General features: G+C 41.6%; 1 protein-coding gene and 1 pseudogene across 5 annotated transcripts in view; both read left to right on the top strand.

Moving 5' to 3' along the window:
• IQCK (IQ motif containing K) overlaps positions 1–25,093 on the top strand; it is a 98,930-nt gene that overhangs the window by 33,412 nt on the left and 40,425 nt on the right. For 3 of the 4 annotated variants that reach the window (XR_013998473.1, XM_081132907.1, XM_081132905.1), the window contains exon 7: positions 9,345–9,429. Coding sequence is in view for 3 of the 4 variants with exons in the window: in XM_081132907.1 (XP_080989033.1) it covers positions 9,345–9,429 (85 nt within the window). In the remaining variant the exon portion in view is untranslated. Of the gene's footprint in view, positions 1–9,344; positions 9,430–10,484; positions 11,960–25,093 lie in introns of those variants that run through there. The other variant, XM_081132906.1, reaches the window with a different exon arrangement.
• Positions 10,953–11,953, top strand: LOC308555088 (peptidyl-prolyl cis-trans isomerase A pseudogene; annotated as a pseudogene). The gene has a single exon. The product of its transcript is annotated as a peptidyl-prolyl cis-trans isomerase A pseudogene (transcript).

Below are 25,093 nucleotides of genomic sequence, written 5' to 3'. Positions count from 1 at the left end.
CCGTTTCTTGCTGTCTGCGGGAGACATTTATGTTTTGTTCCAGCCCTGCATAGATTTCCCCCTTCTCTTGGCTACCGAACGTCCTCACTCTCAGTTCGTGTAGACAGTGAGCCAGCTGACCCCACCTTGGCTCTGCGCTGGGCATTTGAGCTGGCCTGGCCAATCCCAGCAGTGAATCCACCTCACCACCGTGGTTAACCCCAATTGGTTCAATCAGAGATAATCGAGAGATTTTTCAAGAAGCAACCAAGAAAGATTTTCGCTCTTTTCCTCTAGATTTGAAGCTTTGAGGTGACAAGCCTTGAGCTGCTGAGGGCAAGAAGCTAAAGAGATTATGCCTGACATACAGCAGAGCTGAGAGGTGGCCAGGGCCTCAGTCCCTGTGGCATTGTTTAAACCTGTCTATCAGGCCATGCTTAAAGCCAGCCCTACCCCTGTTAAGTGAGCCAATAAATGCCTTTTTTTTTCTTTTTTACTTAAACCAGTTTGAGTTAGGTTTCTAATGCTTTCAAACAAGAGTTCTGACTGACATGTATTCCTACATGATATTTACCCAGCTACCCTCCAATATTACGTATTAGCTGTCTCTGGGTTCTGCTGCAGTAACAAACAACCCTCAAATCTCAGTGCCTTATAACAACAAAGGTTTATTCTTCACACTGTGATATGCTGGCTGCATGTTACCTTTGGCTTTGCTCCATGTCTCTTCATTCTGGGAGAAGAGCAGTGGCCAACCCATGCAATGGCAAACATTATTTCTGCTCACATTTCAGTGGCCAGCGCAAGTTCCATAGCAGTGCTATAGGGAAGCTGACCCCACCAAAAGGGAGAAATCGAAAGGCATATGGCAAAGAGTAGGGATGCAGAGCTTACAGGGAAAGGAGTAATAATGGGAACAACAGTACCGTGCACCGCATGCGCGACCAGAGTTGATGAGCTGTTTTCCTCCCCGCCTTTCAGCAGCGGTGGGTCCAGCGTATCTCCCGTTGGCCTCCTTCCTGTTTATGAATCCAACACCATCCTCCCTTGTGATACACAGTCATGATTCAACCATTCAGTCAGAAGCAGTGGAACTATGTGCTATCATATTAAGGGCCGGAAGAATTTCACTTTTTATTTTAACTGAAAAGAATTGGTCAGATTCATTTGCAAGAATAAATCACTAAGCACAGGGACAAAACTGCACTGCTGCCTCTCTGGTCCAGGTCCCCGGGGGGAAGGTTTAGAAAGACATCTTTAAAGCAGAGAGCTTCAATGAAACAAAGTTTGTGTTTTAGAAGAGAAAAGAAAAGGTTGCTTTGGGTGAAATGTCTTTTCAGCTAAGTTCTATCTACCCTTTGATAAACAAAAGGGAAAAATCCACAATACTTTCATGGCGCTGAAAGGTATCTTATAACCAAAACCTGAGGTGAAAACAAAAGTGTCACCATGTCGTTTGAGGACAAGCACCAGCTGTGTGATAGTCTGTTGGCGCTGAGGATAACAGTGGGATGGAAATGCTCATGCCTTCAAAATGGCACAGTAAACAGTATGCATCTTGCACTAAAGATCATAATTAAATGGTGGCATGGCAGAAACTTTGCTGTCATTCCCTGTTGAAAGAAAGAACCCTTTTAATTTATTTTGTCTTATGGCAAGGTAGACATCTGTCAGTGATTTCATAGGCCAGAGAGACTCGTGAGGACAACAAATCATGTTTGGTCTTTATATTAGCATTGGTCTTCAAACAGGAAGGCAGGAGAGCTGTTTCCTGAGTTTGGGACATACTGGGATAGGTAAATCTGCTAAGGGCCTCTGCCCGGCATGAGGTTTGGCGTGTTGGTGGCCCCTTCTCTGCGACAGTTGGCTTCCTTTCCTTCCTCCTGTTGTTTCTAGGAAGGAGCTCAGGGAACCTGTAGGAGGCAGCATGGCAGACACATCTGGATCTCAATTTAAGAAGTCACCCCCAAATTAGTGGCTTAAAACAACACAAATTTACTCTCATGCAGTTCTGGAGGCTGGCAGTCCAAAAATCAGTTCCTTCTGAAGGCTGTAGGGGAAAATTTGTTTTCTTGCCTTTTGTAGTTTCTGGAGGCCACCTGTGTTCTAGAGGGATCGTGACCCTTCCTTGCATCACTCTGACCTCTGGTTCCTATTGTCACATCTCCTTCTGCATAAGGACCCTTGTGATTATGTTATTAGGCCTGCCTGGATAACCACAAGATCTAATCACATCTACAAAGTCCATTTTGCCATGCAAGGGAACATATGTGTTCACAGAGAGTGGAGATTGGACGTGGACATCTCGGGAGTCTGTTATGCGGCCTGCCACAGTCTGGTCCCCTGGAACTAAGCCCTTCACATCCCTGAGCCATGCTCTTCTCTCCTGTACCATGGGATGGGATAATACCTGCATTGAGGGTTGCTGGGAGGATTCAGGATGGTTTCAGTGTTCTCTGTTGCAAGCCACAGAAATTGAAGGGCTACTTAAGGAAAAAGAGTATGTATTAGAAGCAAAAAGATAACTCACAAACCTGGAGGAAAAGGTAAGGACCAGGCCTTAGAAAGCAGGTGCAGGGGTCTAGGGAGCACAGGCTAGTGACCCGTCTTTAAGGCACCCTGCCAGGGAGAATCCTCCTATCTCTGACAGTCCACTCAGGAGTCTTGATCCAGGGAAACAGCATCTGCTTGGCTGAGCTTGGGGCTCAGGTGCACTCCTTGGTCACATCAGGGCAAGGCACTGTGACCCATATTCTGCCCAATTCAGAGAGGGGGAACCTATCAAAGCAGAACCTAAGAGCTGAGAGCAAGGAAGAGGGGAAGGAATGATGACCGGCTGAAAATGAAAGATAGCCACTGTGGAGGGCTCAGAGTAGGTGTTCAAAGAATGATAAATATTATTTTGTACTTAATCTTAAAAGAGTGGTAGCCACTGCTTTAGCAAGATGAAGCATGGGTAGTAGAATGACTAAGCAAGTGAAAGTCAGAATATCTGCATTTACCCTCAGATCTTTCTCTCATAAACTTGACATTAGAGGAAGTTCGCTATTTATCATTTGAAAATATTTATTAAATACTTTGTTCTAGACATTTTTCTAGGTACCATGAATAGCGTGAAGAATGTGGGCCTCATGGAGTTTCCATGGTAGTGGGAAGACAGGCAATAACCAAACTAACAAATAAACTTACTGTTCGATGTAAAGAAGATCCAGCGCCTTGAAGGGAAATAAAGCAGAGTCGGTGGGCAGAGAGTGACAGGGCTGGGCCAGAGGTGTAGTGGTTTAGACAGATGCTAGGAAAGGCTCCTCTCTCTGACGAGGTGACACATGCACAGGGCACGAGTGACAGAGTGGGGCCAGCCTGGCAAAGGTGGAGGGAAGTGTTCCAGGCGGCGGGCAGTGCATGAAGGCCGGGCAAGGGGAACAGACTTGGCCGGTGCGGCAGGAGGCAGCGAGGGAGGCTGAGAGCCCGGAGGAAGTAGGCCAGAGAGGCTGGCTGGGGTGGGGCTTGGACGCCGTGATAAAGAGCTTGAATTTTCTTCTTTCTTTTGAATGTGATAGGAAACTATTGGAGGGTTTTGAGCAGAGTAGAATGATCCAATTTATCTTGAAAAGCGATCACTCTGGTGGCTGGATGGATAGTTGACTATCAGCTCTGTTAGTGCAAGCAGGGAGGCCAGTGAGGAGGTGATGGCAGCCTGGAGAGGAGGAGGTAAGAAGAGCTTGGATGTGGGATATATTTTGGTGTTGGAACCAAGACTTATTGCTGGGTTGGATGTGGGGTGAGAGAGAGAAGGCAAGGATGGCTTGAAAACTTCTGCCCGAGCAGCTGTCTGAACGAGGAGCCATTTACTGAAATGAAGTGGCGGAAAGTTCCATGTGGAAAATTTAATGCGTTTAGTGAAGAATCACAGCTTATTGGGAATAAAATCTGAAACTTTTATTTCTGTCCCCAGTAACTGCTTCACTATAGTACACTGACTCTCTTCCGTTTGGGAAGCCACCGTGAATAACTTTGGGGGGGGATGTTAATTCCATATCTTCTGGGGCACTCTGTTTTTAGATAGTCTCCTTTCACTGTTTGGATTCATCTTGTTTATTTTTAAATCCTTAATCTTCAGTGCCATTCTGGGAGTAAAACTCATCTTTTCCTCTTTGCCTAGTTCCAGCCACAACTGTCTATGATCCAGGGATCCCTGCAGGAGGGGAAGTGACCTCTTTATTTCCACTAGTCTCTGTCTGTGGGCAACAAGCCTCATAGCCTCCATAGTGCCTGCGACTTTGTCACTAATAGCAATCAGATATTTTACGTCACATTACAGTTGGTGCAGCGATTGTAAAATATTACACTTGTCACTCCTTTCAAATTACACTAGTTAATTGAGCTGCATTAGCTCTTCTTATTTACTGCATAACTTGGAAGCACATATATTACTATATCACTAACTTTTTAAGCATTGTGATAACTTTATTTTGATGTAATTGGTTTGCTTTTCAATCTTATGTATTTAAAAAACATTATTCTGAGAAGGACTCCCACCTGCCAAAGTGGAAAGGCATCTGTGGCAGAAAACAGGTTTTGGTCCCCTTCAGGGGTTGGCAGGGTGGGAAGGCTCCTTTCCCACTGATGGGAGGAAGGTGGTCTGCTCTTCCCATAAACCCACCTCCCCTCCCACCGCCACCTTGCCTGGCTCACCAATTACAGCAAGAGGAGGGAGACTCAATAACACAGCAATCTGGGCATATTTATGAAAAAGCATAAAAATCACCCTGATTTTTAACATGGCTATGCATGCGGCCCAAGGTTGAGCATGAGGTCTTGTAGCAGGTTGTTAGTGAGAGCTGGTAACTGGACCCATATGCAGCTTCCAATGAAAGGGTGGTAACCTGCGACTCTGTTTACCTAGGAGAGTGAGTCAGCCTGATGCTGGGTGATAACTGCTTGTTGGTTCCAGGGTGGAGCTGCTGAGATGGTGAAAGCAAAGTCACATCCTAGTAACCGTGATTTCTCAGCGTGCTTTAAGGCTGCTGGAGGGTCAGGCAGCCAGCTCTCCCCGCCGGCTTTGGGAGTTATCCCTCTCATCATAGGAGGCTGGGACGGAAAGAATCTCTTGAGAGGCCAGCCTCATGGCCAGTCACTCGCTGTCTGGATGGACCATTCCAGTTAACCAACCTCTATTGTACTTCTTCCAAATATTTGAAGTTCATTCCTAAAGACTGTGATGTCTTCAACGAGAATGCTTGGGAAACCAGTGAAGGCTGAGGGCAGGGATGGGTGATCTCTTTTACTGACTAGAGGGCCGGCAGTATCCAATACTGGGCTTGCGGAAGGCTTTATGACAATGTTGGTTTAGGGTCTGTGTCGTTTGTCAATGGCTTTGCATCTGGGTTGTACGCTCATGTTCCAAGAAAACAACTTAGTCTCTTACCTAATGGTAAGTGGATAGAATTTGGATCATGAGATTTAAATTTCAATATAAAGCAAGCTTTTCTCCTTTCTGCTTTATTTTGCTTGAATGCCATTTTGGATGCTACCTCTTGTCTTAGAACTGGATGGAGAAATTAATAAAGACTAAATTCTCAGCTTCTCTTATGTGTCTTGTACTATGCTCTATCTTCTTTAGGCCCTGCAGATCTCTCGCTTAGCATCCAAAAAGGGGGCAAGGTGTGTGTATTACACACACACACAATCAGAAAAATTAATTCTTGTTCTTTCTCAGAATTAAAGCATTGATTCTTGAGATTCAGATACATTTAATTCACATGAAATAATTTGGGGAAAAAAGAACGTGACATGAGCATTACCAATAAAACAGTTCTTACTGGAAGAGTACTGGCAGTGCTGTTTTGCTCTTTGGGACGTGCAAAGCTGCCTGCTCTGGGGCTGGCTGAAACCCGCGAGGAGCCTCAGCTGCCTTCCCCTGTGACTGGCGCGCTCATCTTCTCCCCCTCCCCGCTCCCCCGTGATGAGTGGCTGCCTCTACTCAATCTCTTATTTTTATTTGACCTGGAGCCAGTTGCACTGATTCCAAAAGAGAGAAAAGGGCCTGTCTTGTTTTCTTTGATTGCAAGCTGGCTTGCTGAAATGATTGATAATTCCCAGGGACTGTTCTCTGAAGATTAAGTTCTTTTCATTTGGCCTGACTTGCACTGGCTCTCTCATACTTACTCTTGGTTTGAGAACTGGACAGCACCCCTTATTTAGCCATGAAAGCAGGGATGTCACTAAAGGTGGCCTCATATTACTGCCTTCAGGCCTATTAGAAACCCGCTCGCCTTTGGAAACATTGTGATGCAGAGCGGTTGAGGGTTTCCTTACTGGTGAAAGCCCTTTGTTGGGCTGGCCCAGCCTGTGGGTCCCAGATTTGCAGCTCTCCTTTTCTACTGCGATTCCAAAACAGGAATACTGTTACTTTGAGGATTTCATGACATCAGTGGAGAAAACATATTTAAAGCAGGAAAGCTGCAGCTGAATGGAAAGGTGCCATCGAATGTCCCCCAGATACAAGTGACAAATGCCACTGTGTTCTGCTGTCCTGACACTGGGTTTCCCTGTGCAGCATCAGACAAGTGGGTACCTGCCCAGTTGTTGCTATAAGGGCTAACCAAGAGGGCATATTCCCTATTACAGCTTTTTCCCCTCATCATTTTCTTCTAGGCAAGTGACTGGGTTTTGCTCTGCTTGACACTTGAGCTGTGAGACCCTTTATTCCCTATTTGTGACCTGGTGAGCTGCCCTTCTCTTCTCTTTGGGACGTTCTCTGTGTTTCTTGGCCAGTTTGCATTCTCGGCAGAAAATGGTCAGTGACCTTGAACGAGTCCCTCCGTTCCTCTGTGCCTCAGTTTCTTCAGTCTACAAGAAGAATCACAGTAACTCATTAGTGTTGTGAGGACTGAATAAAACTGTGTGTGGAAAGTGCAAGGCACACTGTGCCAGGCACAGGGGCTTATTCCACAGTATTTATTGAGTGTCTACTCTGTGCCTGGCTTGTCCTAAGTGCTGAACGACCCAGAGGAGCAAACACAGGCTCCATCTCTGCCCTCGCAGTGCTTTCAGTTCAGTTGAGGATTTGGGCATTAATTAGATAATCATGGAGTTCTATCTCCAAATTGGGCCAAGGACTAGAAAGGAAAATTGCACAGGACTCCACTGGGCCCCGACCTAATCAAAAGACATCTTTCAATAGCATTCAAGAGAGATAGGAAGAAAGAATAAGGGTGAATTAGAGAAAAAGGTGTCAGGCCCCCAACCCTGAGGTGCCTTTGAGCAAATTAGGAAAGACACTCCTAGCGGAGGGCAGATGCATCCCTTGCCTCAGGGCAGATGCAGCGTGGCTCATGGCTCGTGGAGCAGAGCCCGGCGGGGCTTTCAGCTCCCTATGCCCAGCTGGGTGCCCGTGAGCAGAGAGCAACCTGCACAGCTGTGTCGTGTCCTGGCTTGGGTAAGAGGTCACTGGAGGCAGAGGAAGCCCTCAGCAAAGCCCTGAGGTGGGAGGGCATGTCTGAGGGGATGAAGAGGCTGGCATGGATGGAGCACAAGGAGCAAGGCTGACTGGAGGGCCCGGGAGGCGCTCAGCACATACCAGCTGGCGTTAACTCAGGATGGCATTATTCTGAATTCACTGCTGGCAGACCAAGGTCAGAGAAACACTGAGGGCTTCCTAGAAGCCATTGGTTTTTAGCGAAGGAGATTTACTAAAGGGATGTGATTTGTTGGTGTCAGAGTATAAGGACAGTGGACGAAGAGACATTTAATGTGGAAAGCTGGGAGCTGATGCCTCTCCAGTGGCCAGCCTCCAGCTAAACAAGAATGCTCCGTCTGCCACAGCCCAAAGACACGGCTGTTAGACAAAAGGAAATGAAAACAAAAATGGAACCAGAAAAAGAAGCCACCACATCATTCAAAAATGGAGACAACACTAGGGAAAGATTTCTGACACTGCTATCATTTTGAGGGTGTAATGATCTCTCCAAAGAAGTAGAAGTGCCTCCTTTGTGGGTATCGTAGAAAGGGAGGGTCTGTGTGGTTGGAGACCCAGCACCTGGCAACAGTGCTGCTCACCAGAAATGCCCTTGCTAACCTCCAGGGTTCTCCCTGGCTGTGATTTCTTTGATTCTGGAATAATTCTAAAGAGCATTCATTCATTCACACAAATACACTGTTTGAAGGGTGATGTTTTTGGTGGTGGTGGTGGTGGTGGTTTTTAAGTCCCAGTTGAGAGGGAAGTAAAAGCCCAGACCCTTGAGGATCCTGCACTGTTGGCAGTTAGCTTGGCAGTCTGTGCCCAGTTGAGGTCTGGTGTGAGCACGGCATTGTGAGGGAAGCCTGGGGTTTGGGATTGGATTGGTGTGGGCTCTGACTAGGCCACTAGAAGCCGTGTGACCTTGGACAGGTTAGTCAGCCTCTCTATACATGGGACTTAGAGTAAATTCAAGTGATGGCAGTCGCTAGGGAGAGCTCCGAGGCCAGGGCACTTGGGAGTCCCTCACTTGCAAAGCCACATCTGGGATCCTGCGCTGGGAACAGCCTCGCTATGATCCATGTCCTTCCAGAGGTTATTCTTTTTGTACTGCATCTGAAATGTCTTGACTTCTGCTTTGCAGAGGTAGCTGTGCTTTGGGGAAACATAAGGAACCAAAATTAAGTCAGACTTGTAAGTTCTTTTCAGCAATTAGTATCTCTATAAAACTTTTAGGAGAAAAAAAGAAAAGAGAATTTAGCCATGGTTTTTAAATATGGTATCCGTGCCCTAGAATCACATCCCAATCTGAGAAATCCCTCGATAGCAGACACTGTCAACTGACCCAGCACTTGAGACCTTTTATTGCTTGTTAAGATATAGTAGAACTTAACTTAAAAATATTCTTGAATTTATGCCACATTAAATTGGAATGCACACCAATCAGAGATAAATTCCAGTATTTTGCTTTCAGAAAAGAGACGGATTACTTAATTCCCCTTCAATAGAAAGTTGGGAAAAGAGCCCTTTGTTATGTGCCAGTCATATGCAGGTGTCAGGGTCCCTTCTGCTCTTTCTCCTGCTCTGTGTCTACATAGCCTTATGTCAGTAACGCGTATGTTGTGCCTTCAGGACCAACACACACCTTCACCAACCTCAGTCCTTCAAAGCAGAGCAGGCTAACAGTGATTTAAGATTATGCTGGTTAAAAACCAAAAATCCATCCCAGGTTTTAAAATAAAAAATGCCATCTCAAGTCTAAACTTTTCTATCAAAAGTGACATTGTTGCTTTCTAAGAATGGGAATGGATGAGGCACTTAATCAGAGAGGCCATTATATTGTTAAAGACCTTGCTGAGGCTGAGGGATGGATTCTCATGGGCATCTGACCATTATTGCGTTCCAGCCCCCGGCCGCCAATCCCACTGTCCCTCCTGCTGACCGAAGAGGAAGCAGCGCTGTGCATCCAGTCCTTCTGGAGAGCCTACCTGGTGAGTCACGTGCGATTGCGGCGTTCAGCCTGATGGGGACTTGCGGATGCGGAGGGCCCATGGGAAAATAGATGAATTTGAAACAGGATATTATAGCTAACGTCCAGACCTCAGAAACAGGATTCTCTGTAAAGAGTTCTCAAGAGGGATTTAGAATTTTTACCAAAACTTATTTTGCAATTATCATTAAAAGTACCCTCCAACCTTTTAAAGTTGGGTTGAGTGGCCTGTATTACCTAAAAAATAATATTACAGCCCTGGCTGGGTGGCTCAGTTGTTCGGAGCATTGTCCCTTATGCCAGAAGGTTTTGGGCTCAGTTCCTGGCCAGGGCACAGGTTCATTCCCAGGCTGGGTGGAACTGATTGATGTTTCTCTTACATCAGTGTTTCTCTCTTTCCCATCCTCTGCCTCTAAAATCAATTTAAAAAAATCAATAAAAGCATATCCTCAGGTGAGGATTATAAAATAATATTACATATATACAGAGAACAATACATGTTCATTTTAGAAAAAAATTGGACAATCCAGATAATTCACATATAGCAAATAAAAAATAAAAATATTTGAGTCACTTATAACTGTCACCCAAAGATTATCGTTGTTGACATTTTCATGTAAACATTTCCAAATCTTAAAAATCTTAATACATAAATACTTTCTTAATACATAATACTTTCTAACGTATAGAAAGTAACCTTTTCTTTAAAAACTTGTCTTTTCTAACCACTTTCCTGTTGGTTATTTCCAATGTGTCGTTATTATAATAAATGCTGCAATACATTTCTTTGTGCAGCATCCTTGCACATTTGTCAGGGTGTTTATGTAGAAGGAATTCTAGAAGTGAAATTTCTAGCTCAGAAGGTGAGTTTCTTTCTAAAGCTCCTGATCTGTACTGTCATGTGGCCCTTCAGGAAGGAAGCACTTTTTAAAATTCTTACCAAATACATATGATGGTGTATCTCGTGCTAAAAAGCATACAACCTCTCTGATTAGTTGGCAATTAGACTATCAATGTTAAGAAGCTTCTAGACAAACATGAAGCTCCCATTTCTAGGTAGTAGCATGACTTCACCCACGTCTGAGTGTCAGACATCAGTGGAACGAGTTTAGACTTGATATCAGCAATGGCAAACGTTGCCACAGGAGAAGGTCCCAGTGGACTTACATGGAGACCAAAGATGCACTCAGAGCTGGTGTGGGAGGAAGACTGAGGTGAACGCACCAGCAAACAGTTATCCATCAAGAAGTTAGATGGACTCTAATGAGCTACAATCAGCTAATCGACAGAATGCCTGTTACATGACCATTCAATGGGACTGGCCTTGATTACTGTCTAAAGTGATATTGTCCAGTCATTCCACTACTTTTGAATGTGGCACATTCCTAAAAACATGGGTCAGAGTCAAGTGTGAAAGTTGCACGATAGACCTGCACATTATAAGCAGCAGTCTTTTCCCAAATTAAAAACCAGTTACAGGCTTTGCAGACGCCGCTGCCCCGGAGCCATCCGTGCCCAGCCTTGATGAACCCCACCATGTTCTTTGACATCTCCATGGACGACCAGCCCTTGGGCCGTGTTTCCTTTGAGCTGTTTGCAGACAAAGTTCCAAAGACAGCAGAAAACTTTCCTGCTCTGAGCCCTGGGAAGAAGGGATTTGGTTATAAAGGTTTCTGCTTTCACAGAATTACTCCGGGATTTGTGTGCCAGGTGGTGACCTCATAGCCACAATGGCACAGGTGGCAAGTCCATCTATGGGGAGAAATTTGATGATGAGAATTTCATCCTGAAGCACTTCGTCCTGGCATCTTGTCCATGGCAAATGCTGGACCCAGCACGATGGCTTCCAGTTTTTCTTCTGCACTGCAAGCCTGAGTGGTTGGATGGCAGGTGTGTGCTCTTCGGCCAGGTGAGAGACGACATGGATATTGTGGCAGCCATGGAGTGCTGTGGGTCCAAGAATGGCAAGGCCAGAAAGAAGATCACCATTGCTGACTGTGGACAACGCTAATAAATTTGGTTTTAGTTTAATTAACTACCAGACCATTCCTTCTGTAGCTCAGGAGAGCCCCCCTTCACCTTATCTGCCTGGAATGTTCTATAACCTTCGTGCTCTGACTACAGTTCATTGGGTTTCATATTTTCCTTACCCCTTCCAAGTCTAGCTGGATTGCAGAGTTACGTTTATGATTATGAAATAAAAACTAAAAAAATAAAACCTAGTTACAAAATCCTGTAATTCCCTACAATTTAGATGTGATCTTTGATGATGTTTTCTTTTCAGCTTTTCAAATTGTATAAATGTGGTCTTTTTCCTTCATAATCGACCACTAGTGAGTTAGCTTAAGTTCAGTTATATCCAGCCCAGGCCAAAGATTCCTGCTTCCAAGTGCTTCTTGAGTTCCATCTTTATTATCAGTGTATTTCATTTATGAGACTTATACTTTTTATACTAAAATCAGCAATTTCACTTTTCTACTTTGTGTTCCTTTTTATGAAATAATAAGAAATGCAATAAAATAGTAATTTTTAGGTTTTGTTTCTTTAATACAGCAAAGCCCTTTCTTCAAACCAAATCATACCCAGCAGCCTGGTATGTAACTGGTATGTAACCAGTATATAACAACAAAAGGACTGTTCTCTCCCTGATTCTTCCAGGCAATAAAGCATCCCTGCTCCACCCTCCACATGCCGGGGCCTGTGTTATGGGCACAAAATGAAAAAGTCTGTAAGGCAGACGCATTCAACTCATTACACCAACACTGCCACATAAAAGGATGTCCCACATCTTTATCCAGTCCTCTATCGCAGGACAGTTTGATTGTTTCCTGTCTTGGCCACATGACTAATGCTGCAATGAACATAGGGGTGCATATATCTTTGTGAATACATGTATTCGAGTTTTTCCGGTATATATTCAGGAGAGGGGTTGCTGGGTTGTATGGTAACTCTATTCTTAATTTTTTGAGGAATCACCAGACTGTTTTCCATAGTGGCTGTAGCAGTCTACATTTCTACCAGAACTGAATGAGGGTTCCCTTTTTCCACAGCCTCTCCAACACTTGTTATTGCTTGTCTTGTTGATAGAAGACACTCTGACAGGTGGGAGGTGGTATCTCATTGTAGTTTTGATCTGCATTTCCCTAATTGCTAGTGAGACGGAACATCTTTTCATATATCTATTGGCTGTTCGTATGCCTTCTTGGGAGAGGTGTCTGTTCAGGTCCTCTGCCCACTTTATTGATTGGGTTGTTTGTTTGGTGTTGAATTTTATGAGTTCTATAAATTAAACCTTTGTCGGAGCTACTGTTTGCAAATATCATCTTCCATCTGGTTGGCTGCCTCTTTGTTTTGTTGTTGGTTTCTTTTGCTGTGCAGAAGCTTTCTAGTTTGATATAGTCCCATTCATTTATTTTTGCCTTTACTTTCCTTGCCTTTAGGGTCAAATTCATAAAACGTTCTCTAAAATCAAGATCCATAAGTTTGGTACCTATGTTTTCTTCTATGTAACTTATTGTTTTGGATCTTATATTTAGGTCTTTGATCCATTTTGAATTAATTTTTGTACATGGGAACAAACTGTAATCCAGTTTCATTCTTTTGCATGTGCCTTTCCAGTTGTCCCAGCACCATTTATTGAAGAGACTGTCTTTATTCCATTGTGTGTTTCTGGCTCATTTGTTGAAAATTATCTGCCCATATACATGTGGTTTTATATCTGGGCTCTGTATTCTATTCCACTGATGTGTGTCTATTTCTCTGACAATACCATACTGTTTTGATTATTGTAGCTTTGTAATATAATTAGAGTTTAGGTAGCTGATACCTCCAGCTTCGTTCTTTTTTCTCAGGATTGCTGTGGCTATTCGGGTCTTTTGTGGTTCTATACAAATCTGATGATTTCTTGTTCTATTTCTTTAAAAAATGCTGTTGGGATTTTGATGGGGATTGCATTAAATCTGCATATTGCTTTGGATACTATGGCCATTTTAACTATGTTAATTCTTCTAATCCATGAGCGTGGGATATTATTCCATTTTCTTGTGTCTTTCAATCTCTTTTAATAATGCTTGGTAATTTTCAGTATATAGGCCTTTAGGTTCTTTGTTAAGTTTATTCCTAGGTATTTTACTTTTTTGGTTGTAATTGCAAAAGGAATTGTTTTTTCCATTTCTTCTTCTGAAGTTTTATTGTTAGTATACAGGAAGGCAGTGGATTTTTGTACATTGATTTTTGTATCCTTTAACTTTACTGTATTTGTTTATTATTTCTAATAGTTTTTTTGGTGGAGTCTTTAGGGTTTTCTATATACAGAATCATGTCTTCTGCAAAAAGTGAGTTTAACTACTTCCTTCCCTATTTGGATGCCTTTTATTTCTTTCTCTTGCCTTATTGCTCTGGCTAGGACTTCCAGAGCTATGTTGAATAAAAGTGATGAGAATGGATATCCTTGCCTGCTCCTGATCTTAGAGGAAAAGCTTTCAGTTTTTCACCAATGAGTATATTAGCTGAGGGTTTATCATGTATGGCCTTTATTATGTTGAGGTACTTTCCTTAAATTCATATTTTATTGAGTGTATTAATCATAAATGGATGTTATATCTCATCAAATGCTTTTTCTGCATCTATTGATAAGATCATATTATTTTTATCTTTTCTTTTGCTAATGTGGTGTATCACATTGATTGACTTGTGTATGTGGAACCATCCTTGTGCCCCTGGGATAAGCCCCACTTGATCGTTATGGATTATTTTTTTGATGTATTGTATTCGATTTGCTAGTGTTTTCTTTAGGATTTTTGCATCTGTATTCTTCAGAGATATTGGCCTGTAGGGTTTTTTTGTGTATGCGTGCTGTCCTTGCCAGGTTTTGGTACCAGGGTTATACTGGCCACATAAAATGTGTTAGGAAGTGTTGCCTCTTCTTTAATTTTTTGGAAGATTTTGAGAAGGATAGGTTTTAAATCTTCCTTGAATGTTTGATAGAATTCACTGGTGAAGCCATCAGGTCCTGGACTTTTATTTTTGGGGAGGTTTTTGATGGTTGTTTCAAATTCCTCTGTTTATTATTCTTCTTAGATTTTCCATTTCCTTATGATTCAGTCTAAGAAGGTTATAAATTTTCAGGAATTTATCTATTCCTTCTAGGTTATTGAAGTTGGTGGCATGTAGTCTTTCATAATATTCTAGTTTGATTCTTGTATATCTGTGATGTCTGTGGTGACTTCTTCTCTCTCCTTTCTGATTTTGTTTATATGGGTCTTTTCCCTTTTTCCTTTGTGAGCCAGGTGTTTGTCAATTTTATTAATATTTTCAAAGAACCAGCTCTTTGTTGTATTAATTTTTGTATAGTCTTTTTGTTCTCTATTTCATTCAATTCTGCTCTAATTTTTATGATTTCCTTTCTTCTGCTGACTTTGGGTTGCTTTTGTTCTTCCTTTTCTAGTTCTTCAAGATGTGATGTTAGGTTGTTTAGTTGGGATTTCTCTTGTTCTTGAGATAGGCCTGTTATGATATAAACTTCCCTCTTCTTACTGCTTTTGCTGCATCTGAGAAGTTTTGATATGTTGTATTGTCATTCTCATTTATCTCTAAATATCTTTTGATCTCATCTTTTATTTCTTCTTTGATCCACTCATTTTTTTAGTAGTATGTTGTTTAATCTCCATGTATTTGTGGGTTTCTTTACTTCCTTTTTGCAATTGATTTCTAATTTCAAGGCATCGTGGTCAGAGAATATGTTTGGTATGATTTCGATCTTGAATTTGTTGAGGCTAGTTCTGTCACCCAATATATGGTCTATCCTTGAGAATGTTCCATGTGCACTGGGGAAGAATGTATAACCTGATGTTCTGGGATGAAAGGCTCTATAAATATCAAGTATGTCCATTTGGTCTAGTGTGTCATTTAAGACTGACATTTCTTTTTGGTTGATCTGTGTAGAGCTGTTAATAGAGTATTAAGTTCCCCAATTCTGATTGTGTTTTGACCTTTTTCTCCCTTTAGTTCTGCGAGTAGTTGCTTTATATATTTCGGTGCTCCTTGGTTGGGTACATATATATTAAGAGGTGTTATGTTTTCTTGATGTAGTGTCTCCTTTATCATTATAAAATGCTCTTCTTTGTCTCTTCTTTGTTATCTTGAAATCTATATAGTCAGATATAAGTATGGCTATACCTGCTTTTCTGTGGATGTTATTTGCTTGGAGAATCATTTTCCACTCTTTCACTTTGAATCTACCTTTGTCTTTGCGGCTTAGATGTGTCTCTTGTAGGTAGCACATGGTTGGGTTTTGTTTTTTTATCTACTCTGCTATGAATTCACACCATTTACATTTAGGGTAATTATTGATGTATGAGAATTTCCTATGTCATTTTATCTTTTGTTTTCTGGTAGCTCTGTGCCTCCACTGGTTCTTTTCCTTTGTGTTTCTGTCTGTTGTTTTTGTTTGGTGGTGTTCCATACTTCTTTCCTTTGTTTCCTCTTTTTTTAAGCTATGTGTTCTGGTTTGGGGATCTTTGTGTGTGGTTACTATTAGATTTATAAAAAATAAAGTTCCATATATACAGTGTTTATTTTCCCTTTTGAGTGCATCTGATCTTCATCCACTTTTGCCATTTCAGACCTATACACCTTACCCTTTTATGTTTTTGTTGTCACAAATGATCTCTGATTGTGCTGTAAGTTTTTTGGTGATCTTACTCATAGTGATGTGACTTTACATTCTTTGTGTCAGGTAGAATAACTCCCTTGAGTATTTCCTGCAATGGAAGTTTTCTGGTGATAAAATCCTTCAGCTTCTGTATGTCTGGGAATGTCTTCATTTCTCCTTCATAGTTAAAGAATAATTTTGCTGGATATATGATTCATGGCTGGTAATTTCTCTTTTCAGATGTTTGATTTTTGGTTCTACTCTCTTCTGGCTTGTAGAGTTTCTGCTGAGAAGTCAGATGATATTCTGGTGGGTTTTCTTTTTTGTAGGTCACTTCCTTCTTTTCCCTGGCTACTTTGAGAATTTTTCTTTGTCATTAATTTTTGGCATATTTAATACAGTGTGCCTTGGAGAGGGCCTCTTTGGATTGAGGTAACTAGGTATTCTGTTTGCTTCTTGGATTTGAGGGTCTAGTTCTTTCCATAAGTTTGGGAAGTTCTCATTTATTTCTTTGAATAGGCTCTCTGTTCTTTTCTCCCTCTTCTTCTTCTGGTGTACCTTTTATTCTAATATTGCTTTTTATAATGGAGTCAGATAGTTCCCATAGAGCTTTCATTTTTCTTTATGCTGAGGTCTCTCTCTTCTTCCCTCTGTGGAATTTCTAGATTCCTATCTTCAGTATTACTAGTTCTTTCCTCCATCTGGTTGGTTCTGTTTTCTGTGCACAGTATCTCATTCCTAATCTCCTTAATTGCATGCTTCATTTCCAGGATTTCTGATTGGTTCTTTTTTAAAGTTTCAATCTCTTTGGTGAAGTACTCATTTTGTTCATTGATTTGTTTTCTGAGTGCACTGAATTGCCTGTCTGGATTTTCTTGCATCTCTTTGAGTATTTTCAGAATTGCAGCCTTGAAATCTCATTTATATCACATATTTCCATGTGTACCAGCTTGCTTTCTGGGAATTTTTCATTTTCTTTCTGATCAGCCTCATTACCGCGGTTATTCATGGTATTTGCTGCTCTGCTTTGTCTGGGCATGTATATATGTCTATATAATGGTCCTTCTATAGCAGCTTTCTCTGGATTGGTCTTTCTACTATTTTCCAGTAGATGACACTGAATCAGAAGATTTTTTTACCTCTGTGATCTCCCAAACTTGACCTCCAAGGCATCTCTAAGATAGAACAACCACACTGCTTTGGGGCGGGGTTTGTTTTGCCCTCACCACAACGGAGACCCCAACCTCTATGGGTCCCACCCCAAGCACCCCAGCTGGGGATCAGCCACAGGGGGGGTACAGAAGTTCTACTGCAATAGCTTTTGGTTTACCGATGATGTACGCCTGGACCTGACACCAAGGGCAATGAGAGGTGAGTTTTGGGAGTCCAAGGACTCTATGGTTTCGATTCTTTTCTGAAACACCACTGCCCAACAGTGTACAGCCATGTGGAACAACCGTGTGCTTTGTCAGGCGTGTGCTGGCTCAGTCACTGTTCCCTCTGCTTGCCCTGTTGGGCTGACCCTCTACTCCCAGCTCTCTGTTCCTCCCTGCTGAAGGAAGCACCTGCTACCACTCACTTTCTCCTCTCTGCAGGCTGTGCTGTGAGCTCTGGGCTGAAAGGCTGCAATTGCTGCCACCCATCTGAGCTTTCCTCCCTTTTCATCTCCCTGTTTATCCCTGGTTGCCCACTTTTAGATGTCTCATTGTGTGGGTCTCTCAGGCATGCCTCTGTATTGAGTATGGAATTCTTTGTTGAATTACAGTTGGTTAATTTGTTGAAATTTCAGGGGAAGAGGCCAAGGGGATCTTTCCTGTTGCCATTCCTCTGATGTCACTCCTACCACATCATTTTATCCACTCCTCTACTGATGGACACTTAGGCTGTCTCCAGATCTTGGCTATTGTAAATAACACTGCTATGAACAAAGGTGTGCACATATTCTTCCTAATTGGTGTTTCAGGATTCTTAGGATATGTTCCCAGAAGTAGAATTGCTGGGTCAAAAGGCAGTTCCATTTTTAATTTTTGAGGTAACTCCATACTGTTTTCCAGTGGCTCCACCAGTCTGCATTCCCGCCAACAGTGCACAGGGTTCCCTTTTCTCCACACCCTCACCAGCACTTATTGTTTCCTGATTTATTGATGGAGCCATTCTGGTAGGTGTGAGGTGAAATCTCATTGTGACTTTAATTTTCATTCCTCTAGAGATTAGTGACATTGAGCATTTTTTCGTATGTCTATTGGTCATCCGTATGTCCTCTTTGGAGAAATGTCTGTTAAGTCCTATACCCATTTTTTAATTGGATTGTCTTCCTGGTTTTGAGTTGTATAAGCTCCTTATATATTTTGGAAATTAACCCCTTATCAGATGTGTCATTGGCAAATATGTTCTCCCATACCATGGGTTCCCTTTGCATTTTGTGGATGGTTTCTTTTGCTGTGCAGAAGCTTTTTAGTTTGATGTAGTCCCATTTGTTTATTTTTTCCTTTGAGTTTATTCTTGTGTATGGTGTAAATTGGTGGTCTAGTTTCATTATTTGCATGTATCTGTCCAATTTTCCCAGCACCATTTATTGAAGAGACTGTTTTTACTCCATTGTATGCTTTTGCCTCCTTTGTCAAATATTAATTCACCATAAAAGAGTGGGTTTATTTCTGGGGTCTCAGTTCTGTTCCACTGGTTTATATGTCTGTTCTTATGCCAGGACCAAGCTGTTTTGATTACAGTGGCCTTGGTAAAACATATTTTTGATAGCTACACACACAAGCATGCACGCACACACACACACACACAACATATATAGGAAAATATCTGAAAGGAGACGCTGTGTTCTGACAACAGTGGGTACCTTGGGGTGGCTGGGGAAGAATTGGGAAGATTAGCCTTATATGTACTGAATATATTTTTTATAAAAAAATATAGTATGATTTTCATTAATTAAAAAAATTAAACCATGTTACCATATCAATGGTTACAGAAAAAGCACCTGAAAAAATCCAACAGGCTTTTATGATAAAAACTCTCAACAAACTATGAATAAAAGGAACATGTCCAACATGATAAAGAATGTCTAGGAAAGCCTCACAGCTACATCATAATTAATGGGGAAAGACTAGATGTTTTTGTTATTGGCCAGTCCCCTGAGTTGGAAGGGGAAGCTGTCCTCTCCTCAGCTCTTGTCAATCTTGTGAGAAGGAATTCAGACGAGTGACAGCAGTATTGAAGCAAAGCAAGTGAATTTATTAAGAATACACTTGGCATAAAGCACAAGCAGGCAACTCAGCTAATCTGAGCACCCGGCCTGGTGGGGGTTCAAGTGTTTTATGCTTCCCCCCCTATAGGTTTCAAAGCTCTACTGCCAGATATTGTGAGTTGAATACTATGTTTCAGAGTCCCCTTCCGCATTGTTGTGGCTCATCTCGGAATGTTTGTACATACATTTGATCATCTTGTTTGGCAAGTCCTAAGATGGCTGACTTCTTTGTTTAGTGGGTGAGATAAACTCCCTCTACTTTCCCCAACCCCCTTTCCTATCCTAGCAGTTATCTTTCCTTCATAATATCCCCCAAGTGATACCATTCAAATGCTTTTGGGGGTTTTTGTTAATTGTCCCCCAGACTTCATCAGTCCTTGGGTTTAGATGGCACAAATGGCATTAATTGGGTCTCTGTTCTCTATTTCCCAGGCCAGGGTGATTTAAGCTGTGCATTCTCTGGTTAGGGAGGAAGGTATGAACCCTTTGCTTGCTCTCAGGTGTCCTTGGTTGGGGAAGATAAGACCTTGTAGTTCACAAGCTGGCTGCAAGCTGCTCAGATTGTTTGGCCTTGTTCAATTTTCTTTCTCAGTTTCCCTTTCCACTTGCCCAGGGATTTTCCTCACTTATTTTTCTGCCACATTTTCTCCCTAACATCAAGAATGAGACAAGGATGTCCTATCTTGCCAGTTTAATTCAACATAGAACTGAAGGTTCTAGCCAGGGAAATTTATGCAAGAAAAAGAAATAAAATGCATTCAGATCAGAAAGGAAGAAGTAGAATTATCATGATTGTCTATGTAGAAAAACCTAACTAATTTACTAAAAAAAAAAAAAAAGTAGAATAAATAAGTTGAGCAAGGTTTCAGGGATACTAGATAAATACACAAAAATTAATTGTATTTCCACATACTTAGCAATGAAAAATCTGAAAATAGAATTAAGAAAATTCCACCTTTTAATAAGGTGAATTTGATGATATGTGAATTCTGTGTAAATAAGATAAAGAAATAAATATTATGGAAAAAATAGTATGAACCAAGCCATCATTTTATTCTTGACCATGTATTCTTCAGGTTCTTACTTTTGGCCTGCTTTTGTCAGTAACAACTGTGACTAGAAAAAGGGATTTTCAGGAATTCATAACATGTACCTTTACAGCCAACACTCATATAACCTTCTTCTTCATGTGGTCCCATGTAGTTTTTACTGTGCTTTACCATGAAGTTGTTTAAAAAAATTAACAAAAACGTTTAACGTTTACTTGTGCTCTTTTAAACACTATGAAGGGAAAATAAGTCTTAAAAAATGTATATGTGTGTGTGTGGTAAAATATACATAACATAAAATTTACTATTTTAACCATTTTTAAGTGTACAGTTCAGTAACATTAAGTATAACTTACATTGTTGTGCAACCATCACCATCTTCCATCTCCAGAACTTTTTCATCTTTCTAAACTGCAGCGCTTGCCCGGCCGGCGTGGCTCAGCAGTTGAGCATCAACCTAGGATCCAGGAGATCGTGGTTCGATTCCCGGTCAGGGCACATGCCTGGGTTGTGGGCTTGATCCCCAGTTGGGGGCGTGCAGGAGGCAGCCGATCTCATCATTGATGTTTCTGTCTCTCTCTTTCTCTCCCTTCCTCTCTCTGAAATCAATAAAGACATATTTAAAAAATAAAAAAAAAAACACAAAAAACACCTGCAACTCTTGAGCCCATTGACAACAACTCCCTAGTTCCTCCTCCCCTGTCCTCTGGCAACCACTATTCTTTCTGTCTCTATGACTTTGACTACTCTAAATACCTCATATAAGTGGAATCTTACGGTATTTGTCCTTCCGTGGCTGGCTTATTTCACTTAGCATAATGTTCTTTAGATTCATCTATATTGTAACGTGCCAGAACTTCCTTCCTTTTTAAGACTGAATAATATCCTTGCCAGGAAGTCTTAAAATCCAGAAATCTGACAATCTTCGTCGTTATCATAAAACTATCTGGACATCTCATAAAAATGTATTTTAAATGATTGCATTAACAGAGATGTCTCATAATGTGAAAAGCTCTTTGTAGTGAGCCTTCTTGGTGCTGTGGCTTCTTAATAACTGGCATTGTAAAAGGATCCTGATAGTTACTACTAGACATTAAGTGCTTCTGGAGACGTAGACAGGCTTTTCTTTCTTCTTTTCAAAATACTCAATGGTTAGGAAGCCAGATTGTTTCAACATGCAAAACTGAGTATATGTGTTTTTTTAATCCATTGGATATTGCGAATGAAATCCGGTCTTCTGGACATGCCCCTGTCTGAAGTGTGCTAGTGATAGGCCACAGCGCCACTGCTGGTGCCTTTCTGCTTACCGAATACGGGGTGCGACAGGCAGCCATTGGCAGAAAGACTGTTCCCTCGTGAAGTTCAAATGAGGTTCTCATGGGCCATAGTGGTTGAAATTTCTCTAGTGAGTTAGGAGGCAGAGACCAGATAAATCCACTGAATATTTATTCTGTCTAAATAAACTCCTGGTGTTTTATGCCTTCCGCCCATTTGTTTGATTTTGTCTGACTCAGCCTAGACACCAGCCTGGCACTCAGTCTCCCCCTCTCCCAACGTCAGCACCCCCTCCAGGCATTGTGACAACTAAGAATCACAAAGGCCTTTATCTGATGAGCAATACAGTGTATGATGCCCCAGCAGCCCCTTTGGCCTTTGCAAAATTTAAAAATCATCAGGTATCCTGCCCTCCATGTGCGAGAAGATTGTGAATCTGCCTTTGTACTTTTTTCTGTGCCTTTGTACTTTTGTCTGTATTGAACCGATGAGGGGCAAACGGGGCTCCCCAAGGACATAGCTTATGGTGAAGGAAGAGTTGGACAACCCTCATCCCTCCACCAGTGGGAGGGAGTGCCTGTGCCAACTTGGATGCTCAAATATGGCATCCCTCTGGCCACAGGGATTTGTTCATGATGGGCAGGGGACCTGAGTGAGGCCAGTCACACCCAGAGAAGCTCCCTCTGGGACCTCACAGGAGTTGTTGGAACAGAGCAGCTCAGTTTGCACTGGGGTTTCTGAGAAGCCAGGCAGTCAGCGGCCACCTTGCCTCTGGGTGGAAAACCTGCCGAGAGCTGACCGGAGAGGCAGCAGAGCTGAGAGACAGGAGAGAGGGCTGAGCCTGAGGATGTGCTTGGAGCACCGGGATCAGCAGCAGTTACAATTTCAGCATAAGAATTCCTAGACTCTTGGTTACTTGCACACAAAGGAGGTTGTTGGCACAAAATAAAAATTTCGGTCCACTCATGCAGTGCTACCATAGCAATTTGTCCCAAGGAAAGACTGGGCTGTGTTAGCTGGAGACTTGACTGGAGACGGAAAACTTACCCCAAGGAGCAAAGTTTTCTAAAATACATTTTTAAAATTATTTAATACATTACCATTGTGGAAATAAACAGATAATACATAAAAGAATTTTTCCTATTCATATAAGATTTTTTTTTTTTTTTACACAATAATGATTGATGCTATACACTGTTTTGTGCCTGCTCTCTGTGCTTGATGATATATTGGAAATATCTTTCTTTGTCAATACACAAAGATTTATCTCGCAAATTTTAATGGCTCTATGATAATCCTTTCTGTGACTGTATGGAACCATGATTTAGTTAACCATAACTAAATTTTTAACATAGTTTACTCTCCTATATAAAGTATATTATGAAAAATATCCTTGTTCATATATCTTTGCATACTTATCTGACTTTCTGTATAAGATTAATTGCTAGAAGTGGAATTGATGGCTCAAAAAAGCACCTTTTTTCAGAGTTTGATAATTACTGCTAAATTATTCTCTAATAATTTATTCTCTAATAAATAGGCCTAGACTCTAGCTTCTAGACCTGTTTGCATGCACCAACAATGTATGCAGGTGTGCCCTAGGCATAGGTTTTGATGACAGAGTGGAGAGTGGAAGAAGAGCTTGTGAGCATGAAGCATGCCTGGGAAGGTGGGGTGTGTGGACACTGGGCTTGAGCGTATGAGCAGGTAATACTATGGTGTCCAGTTGTGTTGATTGTGTGCTGTACAACTCTTGTGTTAGGGGGCACCATTTACAATCATACACAGCAGACCTCGGAGGCTCTGAGAAGCCCAGGAACTGGATTGAATAGCCACTTGATACACACTTCTTTTTCTTACCAAATTTATTGGGGTGCCATTGGTTAATAAAATTATATAGGTTTCAGCTGTACAGTTCTATGACACATCATCTGTGTATTACATCATGCATTCATCACCCGAAGTAAAGTTCCCTTCTGTCACCGTTACTCGACTTTGTCCCTCTTCTACCTCCCCCAACCCTCTTTCCCTTTGGTATTCACGATATTGTTGTCTGTGTCTGGGTTTTTGTTGTTGTTTATTTTTTACTTAATCCCTTCACATTTTTCACCCAGCCCTCAATCCCCTCCCCTCTGACAGCTGTCGGTCTGTTTTCTGCATCTATGAGTTTGTTGCTATTTTTTTTGTTAGTTTATTTTGTTCATTAGAGTCCACATATAAGTGAGATCATATGGTACTTGTCTTTCTCTGACTGGCTTATTTCCCTTAGCATAATACTCTCCATGTCCAGCCATGCTGTTGCAAAAGGTAAGGTTTTCTTCTTTTTTATGGCCGAGTAGTATTCCATTATGTAAATGCACCACACCCTTTTTATCCACTCATCTACTGATGGCCACTTGGGACATTTCTTGTAGCAATATTTTTTTTCAGCTACATGTCCTCAGGCAAAGGAAACAAAAGAAAAATAAACAAATGGGACTGCATCAAACTAAAAAGTTTTTGCAGAGCAAAGGAAACCATTAACAAAATGAAAAGACAACCCATGAATGGGAGAACATATTTGCCAGTGATACATCTGATAAGGGGTTAATGTCCAAAATGTATAAGAACTTGTACAACTGAACACCCAGAAAACAAACAATCCAATTAAAAAATGGACAAAGGACCTGAATAGACACTTCTCCAAAGAGGACATACAAACGGCCAATAGATATATGAAAAGATGCTCAATGTCACTAATCATCAGAGAGATGCAAATTAAAGTCACTATGAGGTATCACCTCACACCTGTCAGAATGGCACCATCAATAAATCAATAAACCACAAGTGCTGGCGAGGGTGTGGAGAAAGGGGAACCCCAGTGCACTGCTGGTGGGAATGCAGACTGGGGCAGCCACTGTGGAAAACAGTGTGGAGGTTCCTCAAAAGATTAAAAATGGAACTGCCGTTTGACCCAGTGATCCCACTTCTAGGAATATATCCTAAGAATCCTGAAACACCAGTCAGAAAGAATATGTGTATACCTGTGTTCATAGCAGCGTTATTTACAATAGCCAAGATCTGGAAGCAGCACATTTCTTTTTTTAATCCCACTGGCTAGGCAGCTGCTGGCCAATAGGTATACAACTCTCCTGCTGGTTGGAAGGTGGATGAGAAGATTGTATCTATGATACCGTCTAGAAGCAGTGTGGTTTTGATTCAGAATCTGAGAGTTTTCTTCCTGAAATCGTGCAGCATCTTTTAGATGAAATAAAATGTATAAACAATTAATATTTAATAATATAGTAATTATAAAATATATAATTAGGCTTTTTGTGGAAATAGAAAAACCCATCCTAAAATTTATTTGGAATCTCAAGGGATCCTAGATGGCCAAAACAATCTTGGAAATGGAACAAAACTAGAGGACTCACTCTTCCTGATTTCAAAACTT

The sequence above is a fragment of the Miniopterus schreibersii genome (assembly GCF_964146895.1).
Source record: "Miniopterus schreibersii genome assembly, chromosome: 3".
Lineage (NCBI taxonomy): Eukaryota > Metazoa > Chordata > Mammalia > Chiroptera > Miniopteridae > Miniopterus > Miniopterus schreibersii.
The sequence above is the reverse complement of the archived record's forward strand: the minus strand, read 5'-3'. Positions and strand labels throughout refer to the sequence as shown.